Source organism: Ostrea edulis, chromosome 9 (assembly GCF_947568905.1).
Source record: "Ostrea edulis chromosome 9, xbOstEdul1.1, whole genome shotgun sequence".
Lineage (NCBI taxonomy): Eukaryota > Metazoa > Mollusca > Bivalvia > Ostreida > Ostreidae > Ostrea > Ostrea edulis.
This window is the reverse complement of record NC_079172.1, coordinates 10,923,818-10,948,363: the sequence shown is the minus strand read 5'-3', so window position 1 is coordinate 10,948,363 and position 24,546 is coordinate 10,923,818. Positions and strand designations below refer to the sequence as shown.

General features: G+C 33.7%; 1 protein-coding gene across 3 annotated transcripts in view; it reads left to right on the top strand.

Moving 5' to 3' along the window:
- The window catches only part of LOC125667841 (exonuclease 3'-5' domain-containing protein 2-like), a 29,904-nt gene extending 5,913 nt beyond the window's left edge, over positions 1-23,991 (top strand). For all 3 annotated transcript variants that reach the window (XM_048901503.2, XM_048901504.2, XM_056148500.1), the window contains exons 3-12: positions 41-198; positions 1,054-1,179; positions 2,489-2,600; positions 6,010-6,294; positions 12,200-12,380; positions 13,651-13,816; positions 20,194-20,391; positions 20,958-21,095; positions 21,865-22,574; positions 23,718-23,991. In XM_048901503.2, the coding sequence (XP_048757460.2) occupies positions 41-198; positions 1,054-1,179; positions 2,489-2,600; positions 6,010-6,294; positions 12,200-12,380; positions 13,651-13,816; positions 20,194-20,391; positions 20,958-21,095; positions 21,865-22,048 (1,548 nt within the window). In that variant the 3' untranslated portion in view covers positions 22,049-22,574; positions 23,718-23,991. The remainder of the gene's footprint in view (positions 1-40; positions 199-1,053; positions 1,180-2,488; positions 2,601-6,009; positions 6,295-12,199; positions 12,381-13,650; positions 13,817-20,193; positions 20,392-20,957; positions 21,096-21,864; positions 22,575-23,717) is intronic.
- The last annotated feature ends 555 nt before the right edge of the window (positions 23,992-24,546 follow it).

Below are 24,546 nucleotides of genomic sequence, written 5' to 3'. Positions count from 1 at the left end.
TATATGAGATTCAATATGAAAGTGTATATACTGATTTTAGGTCCTTGGATTTGATTGTGAATGGGTGAACCATGGAAAACACATTTGTCCCGTGTCTCTGTTACAAATAGCAACATCAACGGGAGATTGTGGTCTGGTGCGTTTGTCACAAATGTCCCAGATTCCAGACTCTCTCCACAGAGTAATGGAGGATCGAAGGTAGTTTACAATATGTGGAATAAAATTTTTCTGTGTTGTGATTCATGGTTTATATGTTGACAAGCATGACTGGGACAGTTTATGAATTGGGGAGATGTCCACCCCTCCCCCAGTTTATCATGTCGCAGACTGGTTCACTTCTATTATAACAAAAACAAATATGAGGTTTCTGCGTGTCAAATTCACAGCACCAGCATATTCGACACTTAGATCCCCACTTGAAAGGTTTTATTGGATGTATAAGGCATGCAAACTTCATTAGTAAAACAGCTTTCAAACATGTGGAGTATGAATATAATTATAATAATACTGTGCTGCTTTTAAGGTTTGCTGGTTGCATGCACAGCTGCATCTCTCAAAAATACCAGTGTTCTAAATTAACCATAGATCAATAGACCAAGTCTATGTCAAATGACACCAGTCTATGTCAATAATGTAATTGGGATAGACCAAATTGTCTACGTCGATTTTCTAGGTTTAAAGCAATAGAGTTATCCCAAAAGTCGACATCTGATAAACGTTATGAGGAAAGGAGGACATTGTTTTGCAAATGGAAAGAAAATATGCTTTCTAATTACATTAAAAGTATAAATAACAATGTTTTAAATTTGTGTTATTTTTTTTTCCAATGTTGCAGTCTATGCCAATTCGATTAGGTCTATGTCATCTTGTCTTGGAATAGACCCGAATAGTTTGGTCTATACCAAGTTTTAAACCGATTTTGAACACTGAAACACCATAGTTTGAAAGCTCTAAATGACAGGACATGCATGCTCTTAAGATTACAAATTGACTACATAATTATCCTCTTGATTTCAAAAGTACATGCTTTTAATTGATACTCCAATTTTTCAGCATTTTGAAAGTAGGTGTAGCAAGCATTGACGATGGAAAAAAACTCCTTAAGGACCATGGAATTGTAGTTCAAGGCTGTGTTGACTTACGTTATGTACTGGGACGTACAAGGGGAATTTACAATGTGTAAGTAAAAACACTGGAATTGTACAAAATTTGGATGCGAGGAATATTAGATCTGTGTGTAATTACAAAGAAACCAAATCTGAGTTATGAATCTGGGATGTTTGATTGAAACCTTTTATTGTCAATTTCATCTCTCTTTATTCACTCAAAACCAGATCACTGGTACATGAGGTACAAACATATATACATGAAAACTGGCCGATATTCAGGGAGAACCGGTTTTCTGAGGGGCCGGTTTGGAGAAGTTTCACTGTACATATATACATATACAGTACAAACAGGGTAGTAAATCTGTCAGTCTACCTCCAGAGTGGGTTTTGGCATGGATCCAAGATGCTGAAAATTTTAATATGTTTGGCATGAATCAGTCATGATGCAACCGGGACTTTTTATCTCTTTAAATGGATTTCATCGAAATAAAAACTTTAAAGATTCCTGTTAAAAGAGTCAGATTCAAATGGCAAACAAATAAAATCTGAATTGTTTGCTTTGTAAAGCTATTTTGAAGGTTTAGGTTTTAACACTCTATATGGATATTTAGAAAGAGCAGGTAGTCCTTTATCAAAATAGTAAAATTCATGATCCAAGGGGTAAGGGTTTTGGTATCAGGGTGGGACCAAAATGGTCAACGATTGTGTTTATAATTCAAACATTTTTAACTTCTTGATACATGTAACTATCATTCTAATTCTTTTCAAATTTGGTATGAAGTACCTTTGGGATAAGGGGGATATAAATTGTAAATTTCAGGAATCCTGCTCTCCTTGGGCCATAAAGATTTTATCCATAGATTTGAAAAATTTGAACAATAATGTTTTCAATTTTCATGAATATTTTTTATTTAAAAGATTAGTTTATCTATCTGAGTCTTCTACGCATGTATTATTAAATCTTCATATCATGCACCAAATCACAGCAAAATTTGAACTCTAGAATCTCTTATTCGAAAACAAAATACCTTTTTTATCATTCTGGAAAAAATCACAAAAAATTCATATGAAATAATTGAGAGCTTGTATCATTCTTTGGATGGTGAAATCATACCACATAAGAGGTGTTTTATCAAACCATTGAATAAAAGTTTGGTACTAATGCATTAACCACCTCAAAACATTTACAGAAATTAGTAATACTAGGTATTTTATGGATAAAGGGTAATTTAATTTTCCTGAAATGTTCTTGCAAAGTTTATACATGTATGTAAATAAGTTTGAACATTTCTTTTTAACGTATGGTAAATGTAGAGAAACGGAATATTAGTACATATTATGGTCCTTCATATAATTTTGTGGGTTTTTTGTTTTTAAAGAAAAAATCCTGGCCTGAAGAGTATAGCAGAAGAAGTGTTAGGCATTCAGCTTGACAAACAAGATAGCGTTCGCAGAAGTAACTGGGAAGCTGAAACATACACAGAGGACCAGGTAAATATAGAGAATTTCACTGCCTTATATTAATTATGAACAATAAAGTGAAACATGACAAGAATTAGCAGCAGGCTAAGCCAATATAAGCCTTCTTTCAAGATATAAAGGTGATTTTAGGTGAAAATTAGGTAAACGGTAAAACAAGCTTATAGTGAAGTGCATGGGAAGAACAGCTTTGATTCATTATAAAAACGTAATGTAGCTTAAAGGAGAGAGGAGAAAATCTATGGCTGGACCGGGAATCGAACCCAGGACCACTGCATTACTAATCAGGTGCTCTAACCACTGAGCTACCCAGGCCGATAACCATGGTATAGCCCTAACTACTACAGTAATTTGCTATTCAATGAATTATAAAATTAATATGTCTTAAAACTACTTGTACAGAGAATGAAGATCACTTTACCGTCATCTTCGCAAGCCAAGTGTCTGATTCACTTAATCTTTATCTCCCTATGCAGATATGTTAAGACTTCCCAGAGCTTTGAAATGCGTTCAAAACATTCATTGCATTGTGAGGTCAGTTTTGATTTTAAATGGTAATTTATATACTTATACAAACAATGATAATATGGTGCAAAATTTAGGCCTATGCTTGGTGCTTACGGCCTTTGAGCAGGGGACGGGGGTCTTTATTGTGCCACACCTGCTGTGACATGGGGCCTCGGTTTTTACAGTCTCACCCGAAGAACCGCCTTATTTAGTCACCTCTTACGACAAGCAAGGGGTACTGAGGACCTATTCTAACCTGGATCCCCACGGGAATCTGTCTGTCTAAAGCTTTAACCTTGCTCATAACTTTTGAATGGTGAGTGATAGGACTCTCATATTTCATATGCACATTTTTTTGGCAAGACCTGTTTTGGTACCAATGTTTTTTAACCTTGTGACCTTGACCATGAGTTTGGCCTTCTTTTAAGGAAACCTAACCTATTCATTATCTCCTGAACTATTCAAGATAGGGCTTTCATAATGTGCATATAGATTCCTTATTTGCCTTACATTTAATACATGATCTTTGACCTTGTGATCTTGACTTTTGAGTTTGACCTAAATTTCAAAACCTTAAACTTATGCATGGCTTTTGAATAGTGAATGTAAGGGCTCTCATATTTATTATATGCATTCCTTGTAACTAAGCCTTTTTTTTTGGTACCAAAGTTTCTAACCTTGTGACCTTCACGTTATAGTTTGACCTACTTTTAAGAAGCTATTTAATCGAATTATAGCAATTCACCTTTGAATTAGAATGCTTTGGCCGATATAGTATTGTGTTGTGTGACGACACAATTGAATCTGTTTGTAATACAATTGCGAAATGCAACAGAAACTCTGATTGGTCCATATGTATATAAGTCCACCCAAATTCTCTTATACAGGAGTAGTCGGCATTTGAAAACATGATGGCCAGATGGAAACAAACTTCGAAGGAAGAAAGAGAAAAAGTTGTATTCTTGTGTTGTTGTCTCATAAATTTAATATTAAAAAATTCCTAACATATGTTCCTACTATACTTGTGTCCAAACATACCTTCAAATATTTATTAAAGCCCCATACGACCCAAAAACTCACAGCTTTTGATGATTTCATTTGTTAACGTAGCCATGTTAGGTAGCCAGTCAATTCGAATCCCGGTTCAATTCCATACTGGCACAATAGCGTCTAGATGTGAACTAATACCCCACAAATATTTTAGCTAAATATTTTGAATAATATATTATCCCAGTTTCATTAAATGATAATTATTCAAATAGCTAAACTCACGGCAATGCGGCTTTCATTTGTCTGGGCTGGTCTCCATCTCTGCCACACGAGGCCCATAATGGGCTTATGTAGCATTTTCTTTAATCAAGAGCTTATTTTACCTTTAGAAAAACTATATTTTTTAATTTCTATAAATTATTCGTGTTGATAATAAATGAAGAGCGAATACATAACTTACAACCAATTTTATGAATAGATACCAATAGCAACAGAGTTCGAATTGACCGGCTACCTAACATGGCTACGTCAACAAACGAAGTCATTTGAAGCTGTGAGTTTTCGGGTCGTGTGTGGCTTTAATGAATATTTGAAGGTATGTTTGGACACAAGTATAGTAGGAAAATATGTTAAGATCTTTTTAATATTGAATTTATGTGACAGCAACACAAGAATACACCGATATCAGGCCTCAACCGTGCGCAGCTTTTTGTGCCCCATAAATCGAAGGTTTTTATAAGAGGTGGGTCTGTAGCTCTCTGTTCTGTCACGATATTTTTTTTCAGAGAGCTACAGTTCTCCAGCTAGTAATTTTCTAGTCCGTTCATCTTATCTGATCACCTGAATCCGCTCTAGAAAGTGGGCGGGCTGTAATCGGCTAATGAAAACTCTTGTTGTATTACATCAAACATGTCATTCAAACTGTTCAATCGTCTCATTCAATTGTGTAGTCACACAACGCAATACTATATCGGCCAAAGCGTTCTAATTCAAAGGTGAATTGCGATAATATCTCCTGAACTATTTGATGTAGGGATTTCATATTTTGTATACATTTCTTATGGCAAGACCTTTCATTTTAACCATGCTCTATGATCTTGACCTTCTCCAGAACAGCAAGGTCATGTGAGTCATATTGGTGTTGAGGCATTGCATGTGTGAATTCATGTTAGGTTATGTCATGACCGTTTGTGGTTGTATGGGGTCAACATTTTTCATGGGATTGAAAGCAATCTTTTAAAAATCACAACAGCAGGAGCAAGGTTACGGAGGTGAGTGATGTGGCCCATGGACCTTTCGTTAAAAGTCCTCTTTGCTGGAAAAAGATAACATTCAGGCCCTGGTATAAACTTTAAAGATGATTAGATTAAAAAAATGAAATGTGAAAATTCAATATCTGTCTCTGTGTCAGACATAGAATAGTGTACAAGATAAAGTATTAAGAATTAGAATATTATGCCCAATAAGCTTGAATGTGATATAATTGGTAATATTCACCCCTTGGTTTATCATGAAAACCTGCACGATCAACACATAGAACACTTTTATGACAGAATTTAAACCTTTACGTACATGTACTATAGATATACAGATATGGTAATATGTCGTGATTAGATCTGCTACTGGAACAGATCAAAGATCTGATTTTAATCAAGTTGGATCAACAGTTGACAGAAATTTTGAGACCACAAATTCCATGTGTCAGCAATTACATCAAGCCGTGTGCTTTAAACTTAAACAGACTTCACTGCTATTTATAGACTGGCCAACAACTTATAGCATTAACAAGTAACACCAAAATTATTTTCTCACTTTTATATTACATGTATTTTTTTAAACACCTACTATACAACACATGACTTCACACATGAGGTCAATCATGTGACTTTTATTTTCTTAATCTCTATATTGTGCTTTATTTCAGATAGAATATGCAGCAAAAGATGCTTTGGTAGGGGTAGATATATTCACACATCTTGTTATGGCCAAAATGGCTGGAAGAAAAGTTCATATTTCTGAAAAGGCACTTATGAAAAATGACTTGGACCCGAAATTCTGGACTACTGCCAGATCCATGTGTCAGGGGATAGTGGACTTGCCTTTCAAAGGTCAGAGTGCAAAGGCCACTATTAAGAGAAGCTGCAGCAACGGGACAAGACCAGGAGCTATTCAAAGGTTGTCACATGCCCTGGAGGAACAGTTAACAAAGGTATAATGAGTACTGCAATATGACAGTGATATCATGTTGTTAACATCATCGATTTGGTGATACATGTACACATACACATTCATTGTATAACAAATGCGGAAACTACTGTCAAATTTCAATGAAAAAACTCGCACGAGCAAGGGTGTCTGAAATACATACATGTAGAGCAATCTCTGTTAAGAATTTTGTCAATAAATGTACATTTACAATTGATGAGATGGTACAGTAATTTCTTTTGGTACCAAAGTAAACTCAGGTGACCTATTTCAATTGGTCAGCGTCTGTTGTCATCTGTCTTGCATTAACAATTGAACATTTTTAACTTCTTGATACCTTCCATTCCAATTCTTTTCAAAGTTATTCCCCTTGGACTTTGAAAATTAGTCACTGTTTTATGGTCTCTGGTTTTTTAATCTGATGTTCTTGTTACTGAGAAGTGTATGTTTATACAGTAAAACATGCTTACAGCAAAATGTTGGGTTTGAATAATCTTGATTCATTATAGATGTAATTTGTTATGTATCCAATGAGTTCATAATATGTTTTAAAACTACAAGGAATTAGAATCACTTAGCTGTAATCATGATTTACTATAATGATCACCTACAGATTAAGTAGATTTTTAGTGTGTCCCTTTATAATGATCACTTACAGATTAAGTAGATTTTTAGTGTGTACCTTTATAATGATCACCTACAGATTAAGTAAATTTTTAGTGTGTACCTTTATAATGATCACTTACAGATTAAGTAGATTTTTAGTGTGTCTCTTTATAATGATCACTTACAGATTAAGTAGATTTTTAGTGTGTACCTTTATAATGATCACTTACAGATTAAGTAGATTTTTAGTGTGTTCCTTTATAATGATCACTTACAGATTAAGTAGTTTTAGTGTGTTTCTTTATAATGATCACCTACAGATTAAGTAGATTTTTAGTGTCCCTTTATAATGATCACTTACAGATAAATCAGATTTTTAGTATGTCCCTTTATAATGATCACTTACAGATTAAGTAGATTTTTAGTGTCCCTTTATAATGATCACCTACAGATAAATCAGATTTTTAGTATGTCCCTTTATAATGATCACTTACAGATTAAGTAGATTTTTAGTGTCCCTTTATAATGATCACCTACAGATAAATCAGATTTTTAGTATGTCCCTTTATAATGATCACTTACAGATTAAGTAGATTTTTAGTGTGTACCTTTATAATGATCACTTACAGATTAAGTAGATTTTTAGTGTGTTCCTTTATAATGATCACTTACAGATTAAGTAGTTTTAGTGTGTTTCTTTATAATGATCACCTACAGATTAAGTAGATTTTTAGTGTCCCTTTATAATGATCACCTACAGATTAATCAGATTTTTAGTATGTCTCTTTATAATGATCACTTACAGATTAAGTAGATTTTTAGTGTCCCTTTATAATGATCACTTACAGATTAAGTAGATTTTTAGTCTCCCTTTATAATGATCACTTACAGATTAAGTAGATTTTTAGTGTCCCTTTATAATGATCACCTACAGATTAATCAGATTTTTAGTATGTCCCTTTATAATGATCACTTACAGATTAAGTAGATTTTTAGTGTGTTCCTTTATAATGATCACTTACAGATTAAGTAGATTTTTAGTGTGTACCTTTATAATGATCACTTACAGATTAAGTAGATTTTTAGTGTCCCTTTATAATGATCACTTACAGATTAAGTAGATTTTTAGTGTCCCTTTATAATGATCACTTACAGATTAAGTAGTTTTAGTGTGTTTCTTTATAATGATCACTTACAGATTAAGTAGATTTTTAGTGTCCCTTTATAATGATCACCTACAGATTAATCAGATTTTTAGTATGTCCCTTTATAATGATCACTTACAGATTAAGTAGATTTTTAGTGTGTTCCTTTATAATGATCATTACAGATTAAGTAGTTTTAGTGTGTTTCTTTATAATGATCACTTACAGATTAAGTAGATTTTTAGTGTGTCCCTTTATAATGATCACTTACAGATTAAGTAGATTTTTAGTGTCCCTTTATAATGATCACCTACAGATTAAGTAGATTTTTAGTGTCCCTTTATAATGATCACCTACAGATTAAGTAGATTTTTAGTGTGTTCCTTTATAATGATCACTTACAGATTAAGTAGATTTTTAGTCTCCCTTTATAATGATCACTTACAGATTAAGTAGATTTTTAGTCTCCCTTTATAATGATCACTTACAGATTAAGTAGATTTTTAGTATGTCTCTTTATAATGATCACTTACAGATTAAGTAGAGTTTTAGTATGTCTCTTTATAATGATCACTTACAGATTAAGTAGTTTTAGTGTGTTTCTTTATAATGATCACCTACAGATTAAGTAGATTTTTAGTATGTCTCTTTATAATGATCACTTACAGATTAAGTAGATTTTTAGTGTCCCTTTATAATGATCACTTACAGATTAAGTAGTTTTAGTGTGTTTCTTTATAATGATCACTTACAGATTAAGTAGATTTTTAGTGTCCCTTTATAATGATCACTTACAGATTAAGTAGATTTTTAGTATGTCTCTTTATAATGATCACTTACAGATTAAGTAGATTTTTAGTGTCCCTTTATAATGATCACTTACAGATTAAGTAGATTTTTAGTCTCCCTTTATAATGATCACTTACAGATTAAGTAGATTTTTAGTGTGTACCTTTATAATGATCACCTACAGATTAAGTAGATTTTTAGTGTGTCTCTTTATAATGATCACTTACAGATTAAGTAGATTTTTAGTGTGTACCTTTATAATGATCACTTACAGATTAAGTAGATTTTTAGTGTGTTCCTTTATAATGATCACTTACAGATTAAGTAGTTTTAGTGTGTTTCTTTATAATGATCACCTACAGATTAAGTAGATTTTTAGTGTCCCTTTATAATGATCACTTACAGATAAATCAGATTTTTAGTATGTCCCTTTATAATGATCACTTACAGATTAAGTAGATTTTTAGTGTCCCTTTATAATGATCACCTACAGATAAATCAGATTTTTAGTATGTCCCTTTATAATGATCACTTACAGATTAAGTAGATTTTTAGTGTCCCTTTATAATGATCACCTACAGATAAATCAGATTTTTAGTATGTCCCTTTATAATGATCACTTACAGATTAAGTAGATTTTTAGTGTGTACCTTTATAATGATCACTTACAGATTAAGTAGATTTTTAGTGTGTTCCTTTATAATGATCACTTACAGATTAAGTAGTTTTAGTGTGTTTCTTTATAATGATCACCTACAGATTAAGTAGATTTTTAGTGTCCCTTTATAATGATCACCTACAGATTAATCAGATTTTTAGTATGTCTCTTTATAATGATCACTTACAGATTAAGTAGATTTTAGTGTCCCTTTATAATGATCACTTACAGATTAAGTAGATTTTTAGTCTCCCTTTATAATGATCACTTACAGATTAAGTAGATTTTTAGTGTCCCTTTATAATGATCACCTACAGATTAATCAGATTTTTAGTATGTCCCTTTATAATGATCACTTACAGATTAAGTAGATTTTTAGTGTGTACCTTTATAATGATCACTTACAGATTAAGTAGATTTTTAGTGTCCCTTTATAATGATCACTTACAGATTAAGTAGATTTTTAGTGTCCCTTTATAATGATCACTTACAGATTAAGTAGTTTTAGTGTGTTTCTTTATAATGATCACTTACAGATTAAGTAGATTTTTAGTGTCCCTTTATAATGATCACCTACAGATTAATCAGATTTTTAGTATGTCCCTTTATAATGATCACTTACAGATTAAGTAGATTTTTAGTGTGTTCCTTTATAATGATCACTTACAGATTAAGTAGATTTTTAGTGTCCCTTTATAATGATCACCTACAGATTAAGTAGATTTTTAGTGTCCCTTTATAATGATCACCTACAGATTAAGTAGATTTTTAGTGTGTTCCTTTATAATGATCACTTACAGATTAAGTAGATTTTTAGTCTCCCTTTATAATGATCACTTACAGATTAAGTAGATTTTTAGTCTCCCTTTATAATGATCACTTACAGATTAAGTAGATTTTTAGTATGTCTCTTTATAATGATCACTTACAGATTAAGTAGAGTTTTAGTATGTCTCTTTATAATGATCACTTACAGATTAAGTAGTTTTAGTGTGTTTCTTTATAATGATCACCTACAGATTAAGTAGATTTTTAGTATGTCTCTTTATAATGATCACTTACAGATTAAGTAGATTTTTAGTGTCCCTTTATAATGATCACTTACAGATTAAGTAGTTTTAGTGTGTTTCTTTATAATGATCACTTACAGATTAAGTAGATTTTTAGTGTCCCTTTATAATGATCACTTACAGATTAAGTAGATTTTTAGTATGTCTCTTTATAATGATCACCTACAGATTAAGTAGATTTTTAGTGTCCCTTTATAATGATCACTTACAGATTAAGTAGATTTTTAGTATGTCTCTTTATAATGATCACCTACAGATTAAGTAGTTTTAGTGTGTTTCTTTATAATGATCACCTACAGATTAAGTAGATTTTTAGTCTCCCTTTATAATGATCACTTACAGATTAAGTAGATTTTTAGTGTGTACCTTTATAATGATCATTACAGATTAAGCAGATTTTTAGTGTACCTTTATAATGATCACTTACAGATTAAGTAGATTTTTAGTGTGTACCTTTATAATGATCACTTACAGATTAAGTAGATTTTTAGTGTGTTTCTTTATAATGATCACCTACAGATTAAGTAGATTTTTAGTCTCCCTTTATAATGATCACTTACAGATTAAGTAGTTTTAGTGTGTTTCTTTATAATGATCACCTACAGATTAAGTAGATTTTTAGTGTGTCCCTTTATAATGATCACTTACAGATTAAGTAGATTTTTAGTGTCCCTTTATAATGATCATTTACAGATTAATCAGATTTTTAGTGTCCCTTTATAATGATAACTTAAGTATGAGCAGGTTTCAATTTCCTGTAAATATTAACTTACTTTCATCATAGTTACATGTATCATCCTTGAATTTAAGAATGCCCCTGTCATTGCAAATTTTTTTTTCTCTAGTTTTGACTTGAACTTATATTTGAAAAGACATGAAATGCTGTGTAAGTTGTCTTGCTCAGGGCTCATTATCCAATGGTCAAATCTTCCTTGTTAGTCTCTTACAAGTCTATTTAGGATTCCATATGTAGTGGTCAGCAGGGTTCGATCGCCGGTGACCAGATAGCTCAGTTGGTAGAGCACCTGACTAGAGATTCAGGAGGCCTGGGTTCGAATCCCTGTCTGGTCCATTTCATTTTCTCCCTTCCTGTTACACGTGTAAGTAATCTGATAAGTATCTTAATAATTCACTATAAGGTCCACTTCCATGTCCTTAAAAACAAACATGCATCAACACTCACCATAAGTTATGTCCCTTAAATTGTCAGCCATTTTCCGGTGGAAAAAAATCTTGTTTCCGTGTGTTGTCCTTTGTAATTTTCTGACCTGTAGCTTTAACATTTGCTATGTTTTCATCAATTAATGCAGTCAACTACAATAATGCCACAGGGAGGGGCAACCCATAAACTTGTATGAAAACTTAATAATTAGCTATAATTCACAGTAGTAACCCCTTACATTTGGTAGGGTAAAGAAGGAAAACTTAACTATACTCTGTGATTGACCTTTGACTGACCCCACAAAGGGAGATAATTAGAATTAATGGTTGATAGGTGTATTTGTGTAATACTGACACATCTACTTTAAAAATACTAACAAGAGACTTGAGTACATCTTCATGCAGTGAGAGGGAGTAATTTGTAAGTGTTTATGATTTATTTTCAACCATTCATAAAGAATGTGTTTCTGTGTTAAGTAGAATGAAGAAGAAAGTGGAAATGCCTCAGGAGACACAACAAAATCTTTAAAGGATGGCAGAGCATATGTCGTACGACAGCGCCCCCTGTACTATAACTGCCTGCTGCTGGCTCCTGACGGAGAACAACTGTGTACATGTGATATCAGGAAAGCTGAGTGGTACATTGAGAAAGGACTGGCAGGTATTGTAAATCATGTTTTATTTGCAAGCACTTCATGTGTAATTTTACGAGATCCTCAAGAGCAAAAATAAAGTTCCCATGGATAAAAGTTACTTGTGTGGCGGTCAGTGGCCAGATGGCTCAGTTGGTAGAGCACCTGACTAGAGATTTAGGGGGTTCAGATCCAGACATGTGATATCAGGAAAACTGAGTGGTACATTGAGAAAGGACTGGCAGGTATTATAAATCACGTTTTATTTGCAAGCACTTTATTTATGTGTAATTTTGCGAGATCCTCGAGAGCAAAAATAAAGGTCCCATGGATAAAAGTTACTTGTGTGGTGGTCAGACGGGGTTAATCATCAGTGGCCAGATGGCTCAGTTGGTAGAGCACCTGATTAGAGATTTAGGGGGTCTGGATCTGAACCCCTGTCTGGTCTGTTGCATTTTCTACCTTCCTGTTACATTTGGTGCCGTAAACCAGCCCCATGAACTGACAGGTGATAATGCTTGTCCATGGATAAAGATCCTAGATTTTGATGTGAAGACATTTAAGGAGGGAAGAATGTGTCGATCAGACAGGTTCAATTAGCTCAGTTGGTAGAACACCTGACTCGTAGAGATTCAGGGGGCCTGGGTTTGAATCTTGTCATTGCCTTTTCTCCCTTCCTGTTTTACAAATTTATGATAAAAGATACAACTTTTGTAGTAATGTATGCAAATAATTTTATATCAAGTGTAAGCATTGTATATTTATTTTCCATCAAGTGTATAGCAGGTGATCATTTTACATCTCTGTACTGTAAATACAGCTCAACATGGCAAAATGAATTTTCCACTTTATAGATTTACTGTAGAATTATCTCTTTCAATATATTGCAAATTCAAGTGTCTGTGCATGTGGGCCTTCAGACATCTTGATAATCCTTTTATCTGTGACAGCTTCATCAGTGAATCACACCAACCTATCTCTTCATCCTTCTGTTACAAAGTTGGATGGGACATAAATAATAGTGACGTACCCAAGTTTGGACACTATAGCATTCAAGAATTGTATCTTATACGTGTTACAGAGGGAGAGATGCCTACTGACTTTTGAAATAAAAGGTTATAGGTCAAGGCCACAGTATATAGTGTACTTTGATGATGCTTCACTTTACAATGCATCTACTCTCTCAAACTGAATTAAAACTCAGCTTCAAAAACTCACAAACTACCTCTAATTACTGATGCAGGTAATGTTTTTTGTCAAATGAGAAACATTGTGCTCAATTCAATGCTATTTTTACAGAGAAAGTTAGTGATGACCCTTTGAGAGTAAGGTTGAACTTTGAACCTCAAGGTCGTCCTGACAGTCAAGAAGACTATTACCTCCAACAGAAAGATAACATCTGCGTAGTCTGTGGCAGTGGGGAGCATCTGATCAGGAAGCAAGTTATTCCAAAGGAGTACAGGAGGTACTGCTGAAGACAAATAGAATTCTGTAGATGTTTTAAATTTTATGATTGAAAATACATAAAGGCATGAGTAGTGACGTTTCGTGCTGGCATACGTCATGAAGGGGGGGGGGGTGATATAGTGAGGGATTACTGTGAATTTTATCTTCTCAAGAACAAGGGTACAATAAATCCATTCAAAACTCAAGCATCTTCATGCTATGTTGATATTAGATTGTTCAAACCATTCCCCTTTTATCCAGGGCAAGGTTTGAAATCTTACATTCAAATACGTTGAATTTTTTTTGTTAATCTTTCATACAGAATACAAATTGATTAATGTATAAGTGAGCTTTTCTATATATTTGTCCAGCATCCATCCGTCTGTAAACTTTTAACATTTTCAACGTCTTCTCCAGAACCATAGGGATGATTTCAGCCAAACTTGCCACAAAGCAGGCTTGGGCAAAGAGGATTCAAGTTTGTACATATGAAGTGCCAGCCCTTTTTAAAGTAGAGATATTTTTTAGAACAGCAGGGCTATGATTAGTGATGTTAATATGCAAGCATCTTCAGGTAGTGCAAATTCAAGTTTGTTCAATTCAGGAGTAGGGTAGGTGATCAAAAATTATATGGGAATGTACAGAAAATTATTTAAAACAAATTCTTTTCAAGATTAGCAGGGTCACACTAATATCAAAATGCAAACTTTCCCAAGTTGTGTGGACCCAAATTTCAAAACTTCAACTGAAACTTAACCTTGCTCATAACTTTTGAATGGTGAGTGATACATCTTTGAAATTCATATATGCATTTCATGTGACAAGACCTTTAATCTTTTTTTAACCTTGACCTTGGATTTTTACATACTTCTAAGAAAAGTTAATGTAGGCAATATTTCATGAACTGTTTGAGGAAGGATTTTCATATTTTGTATATACAGTACCTGCAACGTTATTCTTGATATGATAAACGATAGAACACAATACACGCACGATAGGATAGGATACACGCACGATACGATAGGATACACGCACGATACGATAGGATACACGGTAAACCTGATAAACGCAAAACCTGATAAACGATTTTCACGATAGACTTGATAAACATAAAACACGATAAACGATCTTCACGATAAACGGAAAACCTGATAGAAATGTTGTAAATTTAGAAACAATTTAGACAGAACGAAAGTTTGATACATACAAAATAATTACATTATGTTGATAATAATATTGAAGGATTTCAATACTCAATATATACCTAAAGCATAATATTTATTTATCCACGGTTGTACGTTTATTTTTTATTTTTTTTTAATTCTATTTATGTTTTTTTAACGTCATTACAGCTAAAATCCGGAAGCTAAACTATATACGGTATTGAATTCATTATTTGATATCTATATGAATTTTCTCAGCCAATGATTCTAAAACGTATATTGTCACAATGAATGTTTAATATATGAATCATACATGGAGTGATTGGTTTTTATCTTGCTTAACGTCTCGCTCGAGAATATTTCACTCATATGTTTTTAAGGTCATCTCACTTGATGCCGAGCGTTTAGCAATTAAACATGGAATTAACAAAATGTAATATAATATAGCGATATCATGCTTCAATAGCTCTCTTATTCTAATGTCTATTATCTTGGATATCAAATAAAACCAAGTGATATTTTGTGTGTAGCGAGGAGGGGGGTTATTTTGCATCAAGCTCTGAGTTCACCGCTCATTCAACAACTACAATTATTTTCATAATGACCACTTTAAATACAATCCACTGCACTACACCATATGCCCATATGTTAGATATTTCTACACTATGAGTGATAATTGATAGTCAAAAGTACTTGGAACATATTTATATGAATTGATATTTTGTTAACAAAAAATAAATAAACTATAAAAAACATATAGACACCCGACTTGATTTAAAGTCGCAATTTAGAAACGCTTTAAAATGTTTGTGTTTAGCAATTTTAAAAAATTCAAATAATCATCAAAACCAGCATAAATTTCCAGTATCTACACGTACGACTATTGGTATATGTGTACATGTACAAATTAAAAAAAAAACAATGATGACAGCTGAATCGTGCCCAATTGAGCAGAATTTTGGGAGATGCAATATACCCTTGCACTCTTTTAAAACTTAATCTTCTAAATGTGTGAAATACAATGTCCCTGAGAATGTTTACTGTCAAAACACGGGCGATACACAAAATCAGATAGATAAGAACGCGCACAAGTTCAGTAGTTGGTATATCAGTTGAATACAGGTGAACAAAATTGGAAGAAAAAGAACCATTATTAAAATATATGTAATAAACAATGTAATTTACTGATTTTTCCTTTCAGATCGGAACATCCTATTTCTCTGTTAGTATTAATTACAAATAATTGTTTCTAGACAAGGAAATGTTGATGAACTCCAGATGAAGGAGCTTTCAGTTTTACTGTCCTCGGTTTGCTCGGCAAACCACTGCCTACTTTCCAGACTACTTAGAATGAAATTGTGATAAATTTTCACCCTCTCTGGACAGACATATAGCTCTTTTTCTGACTTAAAATCGACAGCTTTATGTTCTCCTTCAAATATACTGTCTTTCCTCGATTCCTAAAAATAGCTTCTTTAACAAAACGAATAAAGCTTTCGGAAAGTATCTTACTTTTTCATTAGATTTAATATACGATCCCGATAGTTTCCGAAGTTACACGATAAACGATTTTCACGATAAACGGAAAACCTGATACACGCAAAATACGATACACGATAGACCTGATAAACGCAAAACACGATAGAAAATGGAAAACCTGATATAGGATAGGATACATGCACGATACGATAGGATACACGCACGATACGATAGGATACATGCATGATAAAGCACGATAGGAATGTCAAGAATAACGTTGCGGGTACTGTACATTCCTAATGGCAAGACCTTACACTGCATACCAGGATTTTCTACTGTGTGACCTTGTATTATGGTTATGTTGTGACCTATTGGGGTTAAGTTTGGGCCACAATATGGGGTCAAAATTCTTCATGGGAATAAAGATTGCAAAAAATCTTTTAGAGCTTAAAAAAAACCAGTGACTCAGGTGAGTGTTATGGCTCATGGGCCTCTTTCTTCATTACATGACCCCAGAGTCAAAGTCCACAACAGAGATTTAAAGATTCATGCTGTAAAGTCTCCCTGTATGGGTAAGGTTATTCACGTGAATGTTGTGAGCCATGAACCTCTTTCGTAATATGCAATCTCATTGTAGATATTCACTTTGAAATATGTTCAAATCAGCTAAGTTTAAAGTTCCATCATATTCTATAAAACCCAAGTATTGGCTGGTTTAATTAATTAAAATTGTCGAACTTCAAGTCAGAAATCATTGTATGCCCACAACCTGGTGACCTGGGTGTCAGTTTTGGGGTTTCCTTTACTTTGTAACTACAGGTATTGGTTTCTTTAAAGCTAAAGTATTACAAGGTGACCTTGTATGTCTTTATGTTTTTTTTTTGTACTTCATATGCTGTATGCATGTTTAACAAAGGTCACTTTAAAATATAAGACACAGGTAAGGGATTATGCATTGCTTTACTTATAGCTACCGTATATAAAAAAGAAACTGCAATACTACAATACTCTTAATCTGCAGCCATCTGATACCACATCAAGAGAACAGTATCATTCACCAGATCAAGTTACCATGGCCCTGCTATTGTGATCTTTAAAAGCTTTTTTTTACTTCAAATGAAAATTTTTTACCCCATATTGTGAACCCAACCTAGCCCCAAAGTAATTTCTGTGAAAACGAGGGGGTTATTTATATTTGATGAGGGATAGGAAAGACCGAAAATTAATAACCCCCTTGTTTCCAAAGAAATTAGCCCCAAAGGATCATGACATAATTGAACTTCAATCCACACAACATATGAATGCCTTAACACCAGTATGACGAACATGACCTTGCATTCTGGAGAAGGTCAAGGTACCAGTATTGACCGTGGTATAAAATGAAAGGTTTTGCCATATGAAATCTGTATTCAAAATATGAAAGCTCTAGACCAGTCACCTTAGATTGTTCAGGAGATATTGAATAGGTTAGGGTATTTAGGTCACCTGAGCTGAAAGCTCAAGTGAGTGTTTCTGATAACCCGCCATCCATCTGTCTGTAAACTTTTCATGTTTTCGACTTCTTCTTCAGAACCTAGGGGCCAATTTCAATGAAACTTGGCAAAAAACATCCTTGGGTAAAGGGGATTCAAGTTTGTTCAAATGAAGGGCAACACCCTTCTCCAAGGAGAGATGATAGTCAAAATACACTGACAAATTTTTAAAATCTTCTCCAAAACCAGCATGCCAGTTTCAACCAAACTTTGCACAAAACATCCCTAGGTAAAGGGGATTCAAGTTTCTTCAAATGAAGGGTCATGCCCCTTCAAAGGGGAGATAATTAGGAAAATGCAAAAATAGGGTGGGGTCATTTAAAGAACCACTGGGCCAGAACAGTTGAAATTTACATGAAATCTTCCTAACATCGTGCAGATTCAAGTTTCTTAAAACCATGGCCCCCAAGGTTAAGATGGGACCACAATAGGGGATCAAAGTTTACATGGGAATATATGGGGAAATTCTTCTCAAGAACCACTGGACCAGAAAAGTTCAAATTGATATGAAAGCTTCCTGACAGTGCAGATTCAAGTTTGATCAAATCATGATCCCTGAGGTTAGGATGTGGTCACAATAGGCGATCAAAATTTTACTTGCAAATATGTATTGAAAATCTTTAAAAATCTTCTCAAGAACCATTAGGTCCGAAAAGTTGAAATTTTCATGAAAGCTTTATTCAAGTTAGGGCTTTCATATTTTGTATATACATGTACATTCCTTATGGCAAGACCTTACATGAGATCCAATGATATATGATCTTGTGACCTTGGACTGGAAGTTTAACCGACTTTTTAAAAATCTTACCTATTCAATATGTCCTGAACTATCTAACCTAAAGGTAGATCTGTCATATCTTGTTTATGAAATTATTATGGCAATGCATTTCATATCACTGCCTTTGATCTTGTGATCTTGAACTCTTAGTTTGACCTACTTTTAACAAGACAATACCTATTAAGTATATCAGGAACTATTTTAGGTAGGGATTTCATATTTCGTATAAAGATTATGGCAAGACATTGTGACACAATGGTGTTTGATCTTTTGATCTTGGGGTTTGACCTTTTTATTAAAAACCTTACTATTTAAGGTAGGGCTTTTACATTTTGTATATAGATTGTTTATTGCAAGACCTTGTTATACTTTGTTGTTGACCTTGAACAATGGCAAGACCAAGGTGGCTCGAGTGAGTAATGTGGCTCATAGGCCTCTTGTTTAAAAGTAGGTCAAATCCCAAGGTCACAAGTTCAAACACCATAGTATCAAATGAAAGGTTTTGCCATATAGAATCTGTACAAAAAATATGAAAACCCTACCTTGAATAGTTCAGTAGATATTAATTTTAATAGGTTAAGTTTTCTTTAAATTAGGTCAAATGTCAAGGTCACAAGTTTGGAAACTTTGGTACTGAGAAAAAGATTTTGTCACAAGGAATGCACATATGAAATATGTGAGTCCTATCACTGACTTTTCAAAAAGTCATGACTCATGAGTAAGGTTAAATTTTGAAATTTGGGTCAAACTTCAACATTATGATCACAAGGTCAAAGATCATGTGTGAAATGAAAGGCCTTTCCACAAGAAATCTATATGTAGATTATGATAGCCAACTTTGAATAGTTCAGAAGACATTGACTGGGTTAGGTTTTCTTAAAAGTAGGTCAGACATCAAGGTCAAACATTGTAGTATAAATTTTTCTGTCCCACTGGTTCTTGAGAAGATTTTTAAATGAACCTACCCTATTTTTGCCTTTTATTGATTATCTCCCCTTTGACTGGGGCATGGCCATCCATTTGAATAAACTTTAACCCGCATCACCCAAGGATGCTTTGTACTAAATTTGATTGACATTGGCCAAGTGGTTTTGTAGAAGATGAAAATGTGAAAAGTTTACAACAATGACGACAGACAAATTTTTATCAGGAAAGCTCACTTGAACCTTTGGCTCAGATGAGCTAAGATTTAATGATTAATCATATAATTGGTATTGAATTTGGTTATATTTCTTATCAATAGATGTACATGTACATTTTACTCAGAAAATATTGAAATTCAAGGGACCGACCTGAATTGTTCATTATATCCAAAGTTCAATATAACAGATATTGAACTACCAAGATAATGTTACTAGGGATTTATTTTAATGTCAATATAACAGATAGTTCAATACAAGTGACTTCAATATAAGTGGAGTAGTAAGACTAGTTTAATCCCTAGGTTTTTCCCCACCTCACTGAAGGACCATGCTTCTCATGATGTTCTCCTTCTGTGTGTGCCGTGTCATCAGCAAAGCACACAGTTCGACACAGTTCTACGATACCAGCTGGCTGATGAGAGTGGGTGTCCCATTGACATGGGGTCATCAGTCAAAGTTCATGCTGACAAAGATCTACAGAAAGTTCGATCAGCTGCAAGGTCAGTATAGACATATTTACTTTTACAAGGTCAGTATAGACATATTTACTTTTACAAGGTCAGTATAGACATATTTACTTTTACAAGGTCAGTATAGACATATTTACTTTTACAAGGTCAGTATAGACATATTTACTTTTACAGTAAAACACACTTATACCAGCAGCTATAAGTGCTGGGGAGGAACAATTTCGATTCGTTATTTAACGTAATTGGTTATATCCAACAAGTTTATAATGTATTTCAAAACTACATGGAATGAAAATCACTTTACTGTCAACATGAAATCATTATAGGCATGTTCACTGTAATTGTTATATTGTAATCACGACCTACATGGTACACGCATTGTGAGAGGCGATAATTCTACACATATACATCGTACACGCACTGTGAGACGAGATAATCCTACACATATACATCGTACACGCACTGTGAGAGGAGATAATGCTACACATATACATCGTACACGCATTGTGAGAGGAGATAATTCTACACATATACTGGTAGTATAAGGTTCAGTAAAAGTGTTACAGAGGTAAATCTACTTGTAATTTATGTGATAGGGCCTTGTTATCCAAAAAAGAGAGGGATAAGATTCCCGAGGCGAGAAAGGCCGAGCTGGCGGTGATTGTGAAGGACTTTTATGGAGTGACTGACCTATCAGATGAACTCCTACAGGATGCAGCAGACATGGACTATAGGTGAGATACTGGTGTCTATATATGTACATGTAATCCAAATTTTTAGAATATACTTTTATTTTGTACACAATCTATAATGGGGAAAATATGATACTTGAATGTAAACATTTCTAAATTTGTCCAGTTTTAGGGGATCCCTCTGCTTTGCAATATTCTTATTATGCAGCATCTCACTGCAGTATACAGGTATAATCAGTGTTCGAAATTAACCATAGACCGACAGACCTCTATGTCAAATGACGCTGGTCTATGCCAATTATAATTGAGATAGACCAAATTGTCCATGCCGGTTTTCTCGGTTTAAAGCAATAGAGTTATCCCAAAAGTTAACATCTGATAAACGTTATGAGGAAGGAGGACATTGTTATGGAAATGGAAAGAAAATATGCTTTCTAAGTACATTTATAGAAGACAATAACAATGTTCTAAATTTGTGTTGTTGTTTTTTTCAATGTTGCGGTCTATGCCAATTTGATGAGGTCTATGTCATCTTGTTTTGGCATAGACCCATGGTCTATACCAAGTTTTAAACCAATTTCGAACACTGCATAATGGTGTCCAGCACCATGGTAGGGAGTAGGCTTGAATCTAAAAAACATCAGATCTTGCTTTGATTTCTCAAAATATCTCAAACTTAGATTTAAGTTTTCCTTTTATTTGAGTGATCAAATTTGAGTAAAATCTCAGACTTAAGTCCAAGTTTTGACTTAAGTTTATTTTGAGAAATCCAGGCCTGGTATCAGCTTTATCCAAGTTTTCCTCGTTTCAGGACAATCAATGACGAGTATTTCCCTCATGGCAAGGGTGTTATCCGGTATGTCAGAAGACACGGGGGAATATATAATTTTGAAAGACGTTGGAGGCAACATTTTGTGGACACTATGAAGCCCAAGTATCTGCCAACCAATTGGTCGGTGGATCACAAACATGAGAGAAGCCATCTATATTCTTGATTGTACTTGAAATGATCCATATGCGAATTGTCGAAATTTGATGGGTGCCAGAATGAAGTTAAGAATAATGGCCCTAGGAGTCATTATGTATGATTGGTACATACAGTTCTATGTTGCATGTACATTGACCTTTATCATCCAAGTTTTAAAACAAAATCCTGCCATGTTTTAATGGTATTGTTACATCGTGTAGCAAGATTAAGCTCCTTTTACACATAGACCCTGTGAAAGGTTTACTTGAAAATCTTAACTACTGAGTTTTACATTTTTTCCTAGAATGATTCAACTGTACCAAGAAGTGAAAACTAATGTGTATCTATTCATTCAATAGCCACTTATTCCTAAGTTAAAGCTAGTGGGGAAAAGTCCAGAAAACTATATTTGGTACAAAAATTTTTTTTTTAAAGAATCACTCAACTGTGACGAAACTGAAAGTTGATCTGTAAACATACAATAGTAAACACATACTAAATTTCAGCTTCCTAAATCAGAGCATGGTGAAAAAGTCCAGAAAACAAAAGTTAAGGCCACACCAATTTGTAAAATAGTTCTTCGGATTTTCAAACAAAAAAAGTGAGGCGAGAGGGCGAAATTATTTTACAAATATTATTTTTTATTTTGGAGATAAAATTATGAGGCGAGCGAATACAAGAAATATAAATAATTTTAATTGAATAATAAATGTAAAGATCTAAAATCATCAGATATCATTTGTTTACCACGTGAACTTAACATTTTTCAACTTTGTTGATATAGTTTACAATAAATAAGAAGTATTTCAGGTTTCAAAGACTTCATTTTCTTCATACCTAATACATGTACTTTGCAACATTAATTCATAAAATCTTTTTAAAGAATTTTATTTTAGTTTCATTTCTACGAACTTTCGATTCAGATCTATGCATATTGCTAGGGACATGTCCAATTTTGAAATCTCCAGTGTATTGCTTTTAGTATTTTCTTGAATTTTAATAGAACACACATAATTAATAATCACCAAAAACCTTTTGTGAATTTGTCATTAACTGTCGATCCGATTTAGAATAGTCCTCAGTACCCCTTGCTTGTCGTAAGAGGCGAATGAATGGGGCGGTTCTTTGGATAAGACCACAAAAACTGAGACCCATGTCACAGCAAGTGTGGCACGATAAAGATCCCTCCCTGCTCATTGACCATAAGCGCTGAGCATGGGCCAAAAATTTTGCAGCCCTTCACCGCCAATGGTAACGTCTTCATGTGAGTGAAATATTCTCAAGAGAGACTGAGAACAATATATAATCAATCAATCGTACGCTGTCGATGTTCTCTAAATAGTGGCATCGAATAGAGCTTCAAAATTTTCTTCGGCTTCCAGTTCGATTGCAGTATAAGGAACAACTTCCAATCCAGTGTTATAAAGTATCGTACATACATGTGTTAAGATATATATCATGAATAACTTAAACACCGTATTACACTGTTAGGACATTTTTCGAGAGCCTTCTTTTCATTTGTCAGGAACATGCATCAAGATCGTTTGTGCGCTTGTTGTAAAAAGTTGAAAATATTTTACGCAGATATTTTGGACACGCGGGCGGATATTATTTTTTGATAATAATTATAATTTGGATTTATTACAAATAGAAGCGGCGAATCCGATGAACTAGATTACAAATTGGCATGGCCTAAGAAGTCTATTGCATATCTTCACCTTTCAGTTAAAAATGCAGCAAAACATCTTTTTAAAATCATTGAGGCGAGTGATAGAAGATGCCTATTGAGGGAGTTTATTTAAAAGAGAAGACAATGATACTGACAAAAGATGATTATATGAGATTGTCTACATGTCCTCATCGAAACTCGTGTCAATCGGTGTTTGAAATAAATGATTTTTAATACTCAGTATCACTTTGTTTTCATAGATGACTGAAATTAATCATTTTAATAAAGTTACATTATTATTATATTTTCTTGTTTATGATATATATCACTACAAGTGACTATTTCAACTAGGTGAGTTTAATATACACAATTTACACTTGATGTGTACTAAAATACTATCAGATTTGTCGTTAAACTATAGTAAAACAGGAGATTAAGGGGGCTTGGGTTCCCACCAGTGCTTTGCCTTGAACCTGGGCCTAAAGGTGACCCCCAGACTTCCTGCTTCTCAGATTTTTACCATCCTGAATCTGCCCATAAAAGGTGTGACTTTTTTAATAGCCAGAAGCATGCATTTTGAGACACAGTACAACGATTCATTATTATTTACACAAGAGATGTCCAGAAAATAATTATTTACCACCTACTCCATACACATATTACAGTGTATAATGACACCACCTACTCCATACACGTATTATAGTGTATAATGACACCACCTACTCCATACACATATTATAGTGTACAATGACACCATGTACTCCATACACGTATTATAGTGTACAATGACACCACCTACTCCATACACGTATTATAGTGTATAATGACACCACCTACTCCATACACGTATTATAGTG